Raw genomic sequence first — 13729 nt, forward strand, 5'->3', positions numbered from 1 at the left:
TGAAAGAAAAGCACAAAAACTCCATTCACCTTTACGTTCTTTACCTTCCAGAAGCTGACCATGTAGCTCCACAGGTAACCCTGACAGTGTTTTCAGTATAGAAAAATTAAGAGTTACTTAACAAAGGATTAAACAAAAACAAACCAAAACAAAATTAATAAAGTATTAATAACTATTAAAAAATAAGGCATGCTCAGGAAATAATAAATGGATAATTAATGATGCGTAGTAAATCACAACATGACTACCTTTTATATGTTGAAGAATACCTTTAAAAGAAAGATCCTAATAACAGTCAACAAACAAATGCTCTTATAGAATACTCTGCTTATCAGCATCCATAGAGTAACACATGTACTGCAGTGACCAACAGTGCATCAGCTTTGCAGTTGACCTGAGAACAAGTCAAAGGCAAAAGCTTCAAGATAGAATACATTACCTATTTCCTTAATCTTTCTACTATCTGTTGGACAAGCTCATTTTTTAAAACTAGAGCAATCATAAAGGTGTGAGGACACAAAACTTCTTCAGAATCGCCTTCCAATCTACTCAGAACATTAGCAATCCACTCCTTTAAAAAGATCTCAGAGAAAAAGCAGACAGCTCTGCTCACTCACTACCCACAAGTAACTTCTGGTAAGCACACAGAAGGGTTATTGGGTCTTATGACTACAGTGCCAAGCAGGATGTGAGAGGTCTACAGCTGAACTACCTTACTTCCCATGGTAATTCCCACCAGGTTTTTAGATTGAGCAAGGAAAAGCAACAGAATTACTTTCTGAGCAAAAACAAACAAACAAAAAAAAGGGCAAAACAAAAAAGGAAAAAAACAAAAACCTACAAACAACAAATTATGCCCCTGTAGTACCACTATCTTTTACTCTTTCAAATCCACCCTGATTTGAGCGCACACAGTATCAGGTTTCAGTCGTAATAAATACATAGTAACACCAGTACTCATTTGTTACATTACAGTTCATGACTTGGTAAAAATTTCACCTGTGTCAAGGGCTGGAAACTGCAGACAACAAATGCTAAAATAAATGATCATTATTTAATTTTTTAATAGCTTCTGCATTATGAAAATCATGTCCAGAATTATGGAAAATGCAGAAATCTGAGCATGAAAGATCATCTTCAAATGGACATAATGAAATTAGTTTCAGAAAGTTACGCTATTTAAGTCAGCCTTGCAGAAGGCGTATCAGCCAAGGTTAGGTAGCAGATGCTAACCCTCCCTGGACACTGTGTGAGATCTCCCAGGCAAGTATACAGTATTCATTTCAAAGGCCAGTAATTACACAGTCAATTTAGTGACACACTTTTGCAAGATGGATAAAATATTCCCTCTCACCCACCTGTGGAGCTGGAGTGCTGAGCACTCACAGTTAGGAGATAGTTACAAAGGTGACACATTTTCCCCTGGGAAGTCCACCTCACTTTGCATGAAGAGGGTAATACCTGCACACCTCTAAATCCTGACTTTCAGCTGTAGCAGTTTCCTGTTGTCTCTAGCCTTCACTAATAAACTGGGATTTAAAACCAATATACCTTGTTGATTTTCAGTGTTTTCTGTGGACTCCCATCCTTTCAATCCCAGCCTCTGACATTCCTCCTTGCTGAGTAGCAATCACTGATCCTTATGCTCAGTAAGGCTGAGAATGAGTCACATTGATACAGGAGGTAATGACCATTAAAAAGGAGTCAGTTATTGTCTTCCCTGCTAAGTGGCAGATAGAACAAGACCAAGAGGTGGCAAAAATAAAGTAACACTCAGATTAAATCTGAGTATGATCCTAATGGCAAACTGCATCTTAGAAATTATTTTCAATTCTCCACCATGAAACTAAATGCAAGCCATACTCTGAAAGCAGAGCAATGGTATGAAGGCTGAACACCAGTCAGGGAGAATTATACAGTCCACTTACGATAATTAAATGGGTACTCAATGCATCATTGGCAATAGTTTACAGGAATTTCATTAGCTGCTCCCCATTCTCTATCAGAAATACAGGCAACACTGTTCTGAAACATACTTACTTTTCAGCTAGAGAATATTTGAATAATTATTTCCCACAAAAAATATGGAAGTAACAAAGAGGTGGAAACCACAAGTTCAATGCAGCTCTATCAAATTCAGTCACTTCTAAGGGAGAAATAAAATTAAAAATAGCATGATCACTAAATTCTGACACACAGACAGCAATATTTACTATAGAGAAGGAGTGCTGCATCACTTGACTATCTCAAGTCCCCTGCTGTGGTTCTCCTCAGTTCAGGAGTGGCTCATCAAGATGGGCAGTCAATTACAATACACAAGTGTCCACCATCAAAACACATGTATTCCTGGAATATGTAAAGTTACTCTCTTGTCTGTGTTCAGCTGAAGGAGAAACCTATGAGCAATCCAACCAGCTCAGATCCAGCAAATTTTATCAGTTCAGAAGGAGTAAAGCAGCATGGAAACGCTACTACAAGACCTGCCTCTCTCTCTAGGAAGGGTGCAACTTGAAGCTTCTGAGCCCTGTTGAACACAAATGGATCTGGAGGAAAACCAGCCTGGCTGAAGTGGTACAGATCACTAGGCCAAGTCCAGCTGACCTCTGCAGCAATGCCTACAGCAGGTCCAAACTGTCTCAACAAGGAGCCACCACTGCCATTGCCCTGTGGAACACTCCCAGGTACTGCCAGTTAACCAGTAACCTACCTTTCCATGTTACAAGCTAATGACTTTGTTAGGAGCAAACAGCTGAGCAAATTCATAACTTCCAAGGTTAATCCTGCTTTGGGTAATTAAATGTTTTTATAAAAACAATTTCATTTCAAATTTAAATTTTGACACTTTGTACAGAGTCCTTTCCAGTTCTGTCTAGAAAAGGTTACATGATGTTTAGCCAACTACAAATCACTATCTGCTTTATAAATCATGCATAGAAAAATTTGGGGGGTTTAGAAGATCTTTACGAAACTCTGTAGAAACAAAAATCTGCATGCCATTTTCCATGCTGCAGTCTCCCTTTCAATCAGAATTTGTTACACTCATTTTGACTTCTGCAATGGATGAGGAAAAGGCTCCATAGCAATTGACTAACACATCCAGCCTGAAGTTCAAATCTTGAGACTTGAAAGGACCTCAAAAGGTTACAGCAGGGACGGTCCTCACTCAGACCAAGAAGACACTTTCTGAACCTTTGCTGCATATTAAGCAAGAAGGGATGACAGTGAAAAAGATACACAGTGTGACTACACAACTACTGGTTACTAACTCAACACTTCTGTGTTACTCAGGTTGCACAAGCCAACTCAGCCCTGGCATTTCACTTAGCAACAAAAGCCTGGATCTCATGATCAATTGTTTTGTATAGTACATCAGCACATCCAAAACAAATTTTAGAATAATTTTGGCATTATTTTTCAGCATTTGACAACAAAGCATGGAGACTTAAGTGAATCACACTGCTCTCCCCGCAAAATCTGAAATATGTATATTTAATAGGATTGTTGACCGCACAGATAAAATCTCCTGCAACAGAGTCCTTTAAGACTCTAATGAAGATCCCAAAGATCTTCATGTCTTTCTGATCTCTCAGTCCTAAAGATTCCTGGGTCTTTAGGACACTCTTTGGCCACATCACTTAATACACCAACACAGAAATTTCTAGTTTTGCAGTTCTCAGAATTATTTCAAGAATGAAAAGAATCAGTTATACATGACAAAATGTACCTTTTATAACCATCTTTAACACAAAGTCCACAGAATTTTACCTGATTTTGAGAGTATCCCAAAATTATGTCTACCTCTAACATTACATAATGTAGTCATATCATCTCTTTAATGTTCACTTCTGCCTAGCCATCTATGACAAAATCTACCAAAATAGTCTGTAGTTGAACAAGCAGCATCAGCAAGCATTTGACGCCTTTATTAGAAACATACTGAAGATATCTTTCCAGATAGTTTAAAGCTTTAGAGGTTATTTTAGTCTTTGATATCAAAACCAGGAGTACTGCAGATAAGCTGGACTGTGCACCCAGTAAGCCATAATCCCCTACAACTGTCTCTGCCCCAAGACCATAATTCCCAGAGTTCACCTCCAAATAAATAAAACACTAAAATTAAATATTCAGGGTATGTTCAAACTGGTGGAAAATTGCGAGATGTTTATGCCCTATCATAATCTATGCAACATGCTCCTAAATTAAGGCCCATTAATTCAAATGAATGTTGAATTTATGACTTCTTTTCTAGTTAAAAAGCTTCATGTATGTTCAACTTTATGCAAACTGATGGTATTAAGACAAACTGAAATGCTTTCTAGATTTTATTGCAAGTTTACTCTGGGTCTTTTAATAATTCAATTTACAACCATTAACCCATATAGAAATCTCACCTTTTTCTTCATGTCAAAATAATATTTCCTTTATTTTACTAGTAACAGCAGCTGAATGTTGGTGTTTTAAGAGCTGCCCAGTTTTCATGCTTTATACACTCTTGTCAGTTTGGGGGTTTTAATTTAAAATGTGGCTTAAATCTTTTGGATACTATTTTTACTGCTACTCACAAAAACCAGATCCACAAGTAGATCAGCTTTTTCCAGGGAGCAGCTGGCTAGATAAAGCCTCTATGCTCAGAAGTTTTGTCACAGCACTGTTCTCAGCAAGGATTTACACTACTTCAAGAAAGACAATAGCATCTATACAAAGTTTTGTCCCATTCTTCTTTTCCCCCCCTCTTCATAGGTACAGATGGTTAGCATTTCTATTTTTGGTTATTATTAGGCTAGTCTTGAAAAACTATCCTAAAAGACCCCTCTTAATGTATCTTAAATTAAGAGCACGCACGCTCAAAGGCACTGTCAAAACACATACTGACTGCAGAAGGAACTGAAGTCTGTCAAAGGTTCTTTGCTGGCTTTAGGAAACCCTTGTTTAAAAAAAGAAAGATTATCGCACAGTTGCAGCTGTTTGACACATCGCAATATCCATGTACTTTCTTCAAATCATGGTGAGACCCAAGACAGGACTTAGCAAAGCAAATACCAGGAGACTTTAATTGCAACAGAAAATACAGCAACAGAATTTATAGGATTAGCATAAAACAAAAAGGGGGGAAATGGCCTTACCAATGAATTCATCAAAACTGAATTTCTTTCTATTCCTGACATCACCTACAGGGAAGTTAAACTGTGATAAAGAACACAACACAGATCACTGGGGAGTCCACGAGGTCCTGGAGCAGGCTGGCTCCAAACAAACTTCCCTTTGCTGTAGACTGATGAAATGGGAACTAGCAAAGCCTCATTAAATCAAGGCACCAAGAAACACCAAGTAAGTCTTGAATAAAGACTCTCTATGCCCAAAAGATGTTTTACTGCATCTATACAATAGGCCTAATTTCTGCCTAAGTTTTTTTAGAATAATTAAAGAAATTTTCCCTGCATTCATTTGGCAGAATCAATCTTAAAGGTTTCACTGGAAATACATTCAGTATTAATTTCTGATTTCCCAACAACTACAGAGCAGCTCTCTGAGATAATTTAGTCATATGACAAGTGGGGCCCAGACTCAAAACAGACAATACTTCAGAGGGTGGGAGGAAAGAAAATAAAAATTAGCTCACATATATCAATATTAAATGCAGCAGAAAACTGTTCAATAGGGCTGAGCACTAGAGGATACTTTCAATGCCACAGACAATGAAGTATGAGAAATAGACTCCCATGTATTCAAAACATCATTAAGCACTTTCAGAAAAAAATACACTTCTTTTCCCTAAAAGTGGAAGAGAAAATTAACTCCAGCAGGACTCCGAAGTACCTCAAGGGTATCTCTGATTTGAGTCCCATCAGTGAAATTCAGTCTGTTGCCCACAGCTGTGTAACAATCCCAAGAGACTCCTCGGCCTTCTTGTTCCTTATGATAATCCCTTGAGTGCAGAAGCCAGTGTGAATAATCAGAGAAAAGTCTTACTGAAATAGAGAAAGAAGAGAAAGCAGACCTAATGTTACTCAAAAGGCTCTTACTCTATCCCAACTCACAGCATTACATTGATCTGAACAGGTAGCTGCTGATTTAACTTGGAGGAATACACAATATCAGAACACTGCTTAATTCATTTCCCCCACATTTGGTTGCCTATGAAGTCCCCAAGCTTATGATCAGAAGTTCTTAAATTCAAATGGGGAAAAAAAAAAGCAGTGGTCAGACAAGTCTTGAAACTGGGCCTAAAGGCAGGATTCTAAGCATGGCTGCACAAGCGGAAGGTGGTGATAAAGCCAGTACAACTGTAAAGCTATGTTCAATGAGATACTGCATGCAACAACATGAGTTCTGAAGGGGCACATATAAAACAAATACCACCAGCCCTCGCCCTCCCCCTCCTGTGTGAAATTATGGCCCATGAGTCAGCTCCACATTTCCTCATGTCACTTCACAACAAACATTGCTAGTTCTCTATTCTTTTCACTACAGTAAGATGGAGGAATAGAGTTAAGATGCCACAGCCCTCCCTAAGCATATGAAATCGTATGTTTTACAAATCACCAGTGAGATCTATGACCTTCCCTAGTAATACATTAAATAGTACAGGACCAAAGTATGCAATTCTGCTAATGATTTTAAGGAAACAAATCTGTGGTTTCACTCCCCTCCTGCTTGATAGCAGCTGTCCAGTTTTCAAGTGAGATGAGGACAAGCCTCAAGTTCAAAGTAACAAAAGCAGTAACTAATGTCTGCCCACTTATACTCCTTATACATTACAGCTGCATTCCTTAACTGTTTTTCCACCATTCCTTACACTAAGAGTGTGTTTCTACTAGTGAATCTCTGATTGCTGTTATGAAGATTCAACGGCAGTAATGAAAGATCCTTAAAACTCTACAGTTCCCAGCAAAACCAGGCACTGCAGCAAACTATCCTTTCTTCCTTCCCCAGTCTCCATGCACTTGAACTGCTACTATTTCTCTGATTTTTGCTGGCTGAGCAGAACAGTAAAGATGCCAAGGCATCTATCTATCAAGTCACTGTCTTCTACCATCAACCCAAGCAGCCCTGAGCAATTACTTCAGCCAGCCTTTCCTTCTCAAGTGGGAAGCACCAAGATATCTGAAAATGCATGCAATAGCCAATGTGGTACATTGAAAAGCAGGGCAGCTTCATGTTCCATAGATTGATTTAAATAAAGTTTTACGTTGCTTAATGTCAAAGTTAGTGTTACAATTCAGTGTCCAGTTTATTCAGAGGCAAAACATCTCATTGTAGCAGGCTAGGGTTACTTGTTATGAAACTGCTATGTGGAAGATGCACTCTTAGAATAGATGATTTTACAAGTAGCTTGAATATTATGATATACTTTATATTGAGTACTTCAATAAAATAGCTAAGCATTCACTAAGCAAACATATCTTCTTACCATGCAGTGAAACGAAGAAACATACCAAAGTAAAAAAAAAACACCTCCATATCCAAGGAAGGGGGCAGCCTTTTCAAAATGCTTTGGTACAGCTTAAGTGCCCCATCAAAACTTCAGATAAGCATCACCTGGTTTCAGTGCCACAACAGAACCTTCTTCTCTTCAATAAAGATCAAACAACTTAGGAATATGCAAGCTAGAACAAGAGCTAATTGCTACAAGAACAATCACTTCCATCAAAAATAAATAAATAAATACAGCTGTAGCTTTACTTACACTAACCTGCACTTCTAGGTCACTGGAACAGTTTTGTAAGTAACCTCAAACACAGCATAAAGAAACTGTAAGCTGTATTCTGCAGCAAGAAAGAAAAGGGGAAGACGCTCAGCCCAGACTGAAAACAGGGGTACTATTAGTGACAGTGATACCAGTTATATTCTACATATATATAATAGTATATATTTATATTCCATATATAGCTACCACTATAGGAAATGGGGCATTATTTACTAGTTTTATGGATTAGTGAGCACTTTAATGATAATGAGCACTATCACTAGAAGAACCAATCCCACCCTGACTTTATTATTAGGGCCTTACTCCTGTGGCACACAACCTCACCCCTTTTCTCTGCATATGTCTGATAACTGATTACTCAGGGAAAACTGTGGGTCAAAACCAAAACAAGAGCAGTTTTAACCTAGCATAATTCCCTAGTCCAGTTCACTGAAGACTTGGCCATAAACTTTTGCTGTCAAAGCAGGGCTGAGGGCGAGAGAAAGAGCAAGAAGTTTCTGTCAGGAGCTGTTCAAGTTTAAAACATGCCCTTTGCTTATATGGCCAAGCTTTTGCCAAGTACTAAACAAGTAGGGTCAAGTTCTCTGATTATTGCAGCCCACTTCCCTCTGGCACACATTCATACACAGTCACCTTCCTGCCAGTCCCTCCAGCAGAAAAATGTGCCCACCATATGCTAAACTGTGCATGCATTCAAATCCTCACTATTTACTCCATACAGAAGAGCAAATTCAAACTCCACACACAGAGAAGCACATGCCATGGCTGCCATGAAGCTCTGCACATGGTAATTTACACTGGTTGAGCTCTACTTACTTCTCTTTTAACAGACAGGCTCATTTGGATCACTCTTCTATCCAGCTAACTTTGATAAAGTTAATGGTGACCATAAACTTTGAAACTTCTAATCCTCTACAGAAGACCACTAAATTTTGTTAAAGCCACTCGAGAAAGGGAAGAAAAAAGGTAGTAAGCAGTACATTTGCACAAGCCTTGCTTACTTAGGAATCTAGACATGAAAAAAATACCAGAGCTATGACTCTACACCCAGACAACTTGTGACTTTAGCACAAGTTACCCATGGGTGGCAGGAGGATGTTCAATAATACAAATCCCTATGACAAAAGAAGGGAGCAAGAACAGCTGCCCAGAGGCCCAAGGTTCGTGCCCTGGGGCTCTCAGCAAGAATAATTTCCTTCAGCAGAAAGCTCAGAGGAAAGTTGCCTGACACCTCCTTAATTTTTTATTTTTTACTTCATAGCTCACCACAAAAAGCTTGTTGACCAGTAGTAAGAAGTAATCATCAATCTTATCTGCCTTTTAAAATCATTACCTTCACTCTTAAAAAAAGAGTAAGTATTGCTCATACTAAATATTAGCAGCAATTCTAGTTAACAAATGCTAAAAACACCTTGTATGGAAAAGAGGGAGGAGGACAAAATAAGAGGAGACACTTTCCTTTTATGTTCCCCCAAAGAAAACACTGTGCTACAAGGCACCTTCTGAAAGTCCAATGCAGTATTTGATCTCTCAACTACTCCTCCCCTGTTTAAAATTAATTCAAGAGTAAACAATGTATGAGAGTAGCATTAATAATTTCAGAATATAAAAAAGATGGAGGGAATACTTTCCAAGACTGACTGGTCTTGTTCAGATACCAAGATAAATCAAGAAAGATGTGCAACAACTGCAGCAAGGTCAGTAGGGTTCCTCAGGGCAGCCCAGGCTGGAGCACTTGCATATTGGGCTGGAGGAGAGGCTATAGCAGTGGGGCTTGGTCAGCCTGGGGCAGGGAAGGCTGTGGGGCTTCACAGCAGCTGCACACATGCGGGAAGAGGATTGAGAAGAGTCAGGCTCTCTACCATGAGATATGGTGGGAGGATGACAGACAATTGGCATAACTTAAAACGAGAGGTTCAGTTTCAAACAGTGTCTTGTTTTTTGTCTTTACAGCATCAACAAACCAACTCTACACCATCCTGATCAGGAATCAGTACCAGAACATGCTCACACGCAGAGAATGCAGCATTAAATTACCTCTGCTCTACCCTCCTTCATTAACAGTGAAGAAACACTCTAAGAGGTACATCATGGACTGGCAGACAACAAAGGAGCAACCATGGAGAGACATGGCAGATGAAGAAGTTAATGGAGCTACTGATGAGTCTTTGAAAAGAGCCACAATTTAAATTATTAAAGCAGTCAAGCCTTTAATGAAGTTGGTTACAGCATCGTCATAAGGCTACAGGAAACTACATACTGGTTTGTCAGCACTAGAATTTCTAAGCAGTGTTTAAGCCCTGTAATTCCAGCACTTCTATGTTTACGGAGTGCTAAAAGCCTCAATTTACCAGAATAATGCCACATTTAACTACTGAGTTCACATCTTTATGAAATGCAATTGAGGCAGCCAAAGTGCTTAACTTTTCAATCCCAGTTAACTACTTTTGAACATTATAAATTTGAACATATAAAACTGGCAATGAACATAATTTCCTTAATGCGAGCAAACATGGACTGAAGCTTGGTACTGTCTTATAAAAAGGATGTGTTTGGAAGTTTCTGTGGTATTATCCTAGAAATCGTATCAGTAATGATATTTTGCTTATAAATTACTTCTTCTGTACCTAGCAGAATAAACAAAACATTTACTGTAAGGCAAATGCCCCAGGAGAGTACTTTGATTTATGGGGAGTACTTGTAGATTCCCAAGGCAGCATAAGTGATTTGGATACAGATTTTTAGCCAGATGAGACAAACACATTCACGTGAACAGACATGAACCATGCCTCTTTTTCCTACAGGCTCTTTTAAAGGGCCTTTGGAAAGGTCTACCCGACCAGATGCAATTCAAATCTTTGGGAAGTGACTCAAACAATGACCTGAAAGAAGTACCTAGCAAAACTGATGGGACAGAATACACTCAGTAATCTTGAAAGGTGACCTTGCAAACGATAATAAGACTAAGAAAGCAAAAATCCCAACACTTTCTTACAACACATGAAGGTGACATAAAAAAAAACTCCTGCAACTTTTGAATGACTCAGTACACGAAGTCTGACCTTCTTTGTTCTTTCTGGAAGACTTCTGTAGGAGTCTTAGGTGCTTCTCAGTTCTCACACTTTGACTGAAGTGGCACAGTCTTTTAAGGACAGCATTTTAAAACAGTTAATTCATATACATCTATATAGAAAGCAAGAGACCAGTAGTGGAGGAGTTAAAGTAGTCCAGCTAGAAGTCCTTTCTTTCCTACTCATTTTTTCAGCATCTCAATTCTTGCAGAGTCATTATTTCACTAGTTATTCAACCAGTATGTGGTCACCTTAGAAATTCAGCTCTCTCCTGTCTAAACTTCAAATACAGATAAAGATTTCTCACAAAAACTTATGTCCCTCCTCAGTTTTAAGACAATGGAGACCAGCAGAGACTAACAGTTCCACATCTTAATCTGGCACAATGTTTTATTAAGCTGCCCTGGCATATCGTTATACCTTTGTCCATTTATTCCTTCATCATTACACTCAGATTGAGCCTGTAATACTAGAGTAAGAAGGATGCCCTCTTCCTTAAGGCAAAGGACTAACAGAACTGGCTCTGAGAGTTTGAGGCTCTATACCCAGTTCCCTTTATGAACTTGGGCTGCAGTAATACACAGCTCAATTTCTGTTCTATGCAAATCAAACCATACAAATACATACTCGAGATATAAAAAGCAGTTCACACATTTCAAGGAAACCTTCCTTAAGCTTACCTTCTATACAAAGGAACAAACACAAATGCTCTACAGAGAGAAGGTGAAGATTACCAACTTCAAAGTGCTTCAAAAGTTTGGGAGGGGGAGTACCCTAGATTTTTTTTTAGGAGAAGATTCTTGGTGACAAACACAGGAGTCACTACTTGTGATATATTAGGGCTTAGATGCCTCAGTCCCATTACATTAGGCAGAATACAAAAAAGCAGTGAAGAAAAGCAATAAAGGCCCAGGATAAGCTACTGTGTTAGAGGAACAAAGGTAGGAGAAATAGGTGATTAGTGTCTACATGCTTGTAGGCAAGGAGTATCTCCAGCTTGGTGCAGCAGAATACAGAATGCTACGTCTAGTGGTGCAGCAATGTGACTGAGACAGGACAAGCATGACTTCCACCGGACCACCTTATAATGAAACAAGGCAGCCAAAGACTTGTAGCCATGGGGGCAGAGGGGGAAGCAAGATGTTACAAAATTAAGACACATACTACAATACAAAAGCAAGTCTTTTACTAGTAGAGAAGAGCTAGTAATAAGGCATTTAAAAGATTTTACCATAATGTAATGGGAAAGAATGAAGAAGTCTTTAAGACAGCACAGGCAAGCAGCCTGGAAGAGTAATTTTTCTCTTCCAGGAATAATTTTTCTCTTGTCTAATAACAAGTTACTGCTATTATGGGAAAAAAAAAAAAAAAAAAACAAAAAAAAAAAACAAAAAACCAAAAAAAACCAATATATTTTTTTCTTGAAAAGATAAACTTGAGACAGGATCTGAACTACCTGTACCAGAAGGAAGCAAAGATACAAGACAAGATGAGGAGGAAGCGGAGGATCTGGAGAATCAGTAAGGGGAGACAACTCATGTGTTTCAGAACCCTGGATAGAAAGTGTTTCAGAAATATAAAAACCTCCTTGAATTCATTCCTTAGAAATCCTTCCCAACCCCTGGACTCTTCAGAAAGAAAGCACATGACCTTTTGGCATACCTACTCCTTTTCCACAAGGAACTCTGGATGGGGCAGGGGCAACACATCACAGAAAACACAACATTTAGTATTTTACAGCTATGGAAAACCCATTTGTTTCTCGCAATGCTCCTTTCCAAAATCACTGAAGAAAGAACATTTCATATCCAAAAGATAAGTTCACCCAAAAGCCTATAAAAGTTTTCCTCATATCAGCATGCAGCATCTAGCGCTCTTAAGGGATTTGGGAACATTTCTGTTCAGTGAAGCATTTGAAAGGACAGCCATGGCCGACTCCCTTCTCTCCCAAACCTTTGGCTGACAATCCCCGAAACTGATCAACTGTATAAACTGCCAGGCCCTTCAGCAGGCCCCGGGCTGACCTGCTGAAGGATGAGACACAACCCTTTTTACTCCCATTGTCCCAGAGCACCTCACAGGGCTGAGAGCACAAGTTTCACTTCACTGCTGGGATCAAACTTCACAGTAATTCCGCAGCGGTGGGTTATAAAGCGCCTACTTGAAAGACGCTGGAGAATTCCGGCAGAGAAGCCGGCATGGGCTCCCCTGCGCTCCCCGCGGCTTTAAAGCACCGGCATGACCTTGCTGAGGAGCCCTCGGCGCGCCGGGCCGCTCTCAGCTATACGGCAGCCAGGGCTGCCCGCCTATGGGTACGCGGCTCCGTCCCGCCTCAGTCCCCACCAGCCATGCGGGGCTCGGTAACGTGGCGGCAGCACCCCCCCCGCCCCGTTCCCCACAGTCACATCCCCCCCAGTCCCCAGCTCTGTGAGGCCTCCTCACGCCTGACGGAACCACGTCCTCCAGCTCCCCGCTGCCTCCAGAGCCGCTGGCCGCAGCCTTGCCTCAGAGCGGGCGGCGGACCTCCCCCCCGCCGCCGCTTCTCGGCCGGCTCTCACCGGAGATACTGCGCACACAGCAGGCTCATCCTCCGCTGCTCGCCGCTCCGTCCCGCCGCGGGTCTCACAGCCCGGGCCGGCCCGCCTCGCCCGCGCCGCCGCCGCTGCTGCGGTCGCTGCCGCCTCCGGCCGCCGCCGCCATCTTCCCGTGCAGGGCCTGCCGCCGCGGGGGAGGGGCGGCAGGAAGGAAGGGGCGAGGGTGTCCCCGCTCTGCGCTCCGGCCGGGCAGAGACCGTCTGCGCCCCGTCGGCCCCAGCAGCGCCGACCCCGGGAACCCCAGGGGACTCAACAGGCTCTGACAGCCACCACCACTCACCCACCCGCACCCCCGCCGCCCCGCTGAGGTGCACGGACCCTCCCGCCGCGCCGGCCACGCTTCCGGGCCGGGCCCC

At 41.1% G+C, this 13729-nt stretch overlaps 1 protein-coding gene across 3 annotated transcripts in view; it reads right to left on the minus strand.

Annotated features, from left to right (window-relative positions):
* The window catches only part of SMG7 (SMG7 nonsense mediated mRNA decay factor), a 53440-nt gene extending 39986 nt beyond the window's left edge, over nucleotides 1-13454 (minus strand). For 2 of the 3 annotated variants that reach the window (XM_034064299.1, XM_034064298.1), the window contains exon 1: nucleotides 13338-13453. In XM_034064299.1, the coding sequence (XP_033920190.1) occupies nucleotides 13338-13366 (29 nt within the window). In that variant the 5' untranslated portion in view covers nucleotides 13367-13453. Of the gene's footprint in view, nucleotides 1-13337 lie in introns of all 3 variants that reach the window. The other variant, XM_034064301.1, reaches the window with a different exon arrangement.
* Nucleotides 13455-13729: the final 275 nt, after the last annotated feature.

Source organism: Melopsittacus undulatus, chromosome 6 (assembly GCF_012275295.1).
Source record: "Melopsittacus undulatus isolate bMelUnd1 chromosome 6, bMelUnd1.mat.Z, whole genome shotgun sequence".
Taxonomy (NCBI): Eukaryota; Metazoa; Chordata; class Aves; order Psittaciformes; family Psittaculidae; genus Melopsittacus; species Melopsittacus undulatus.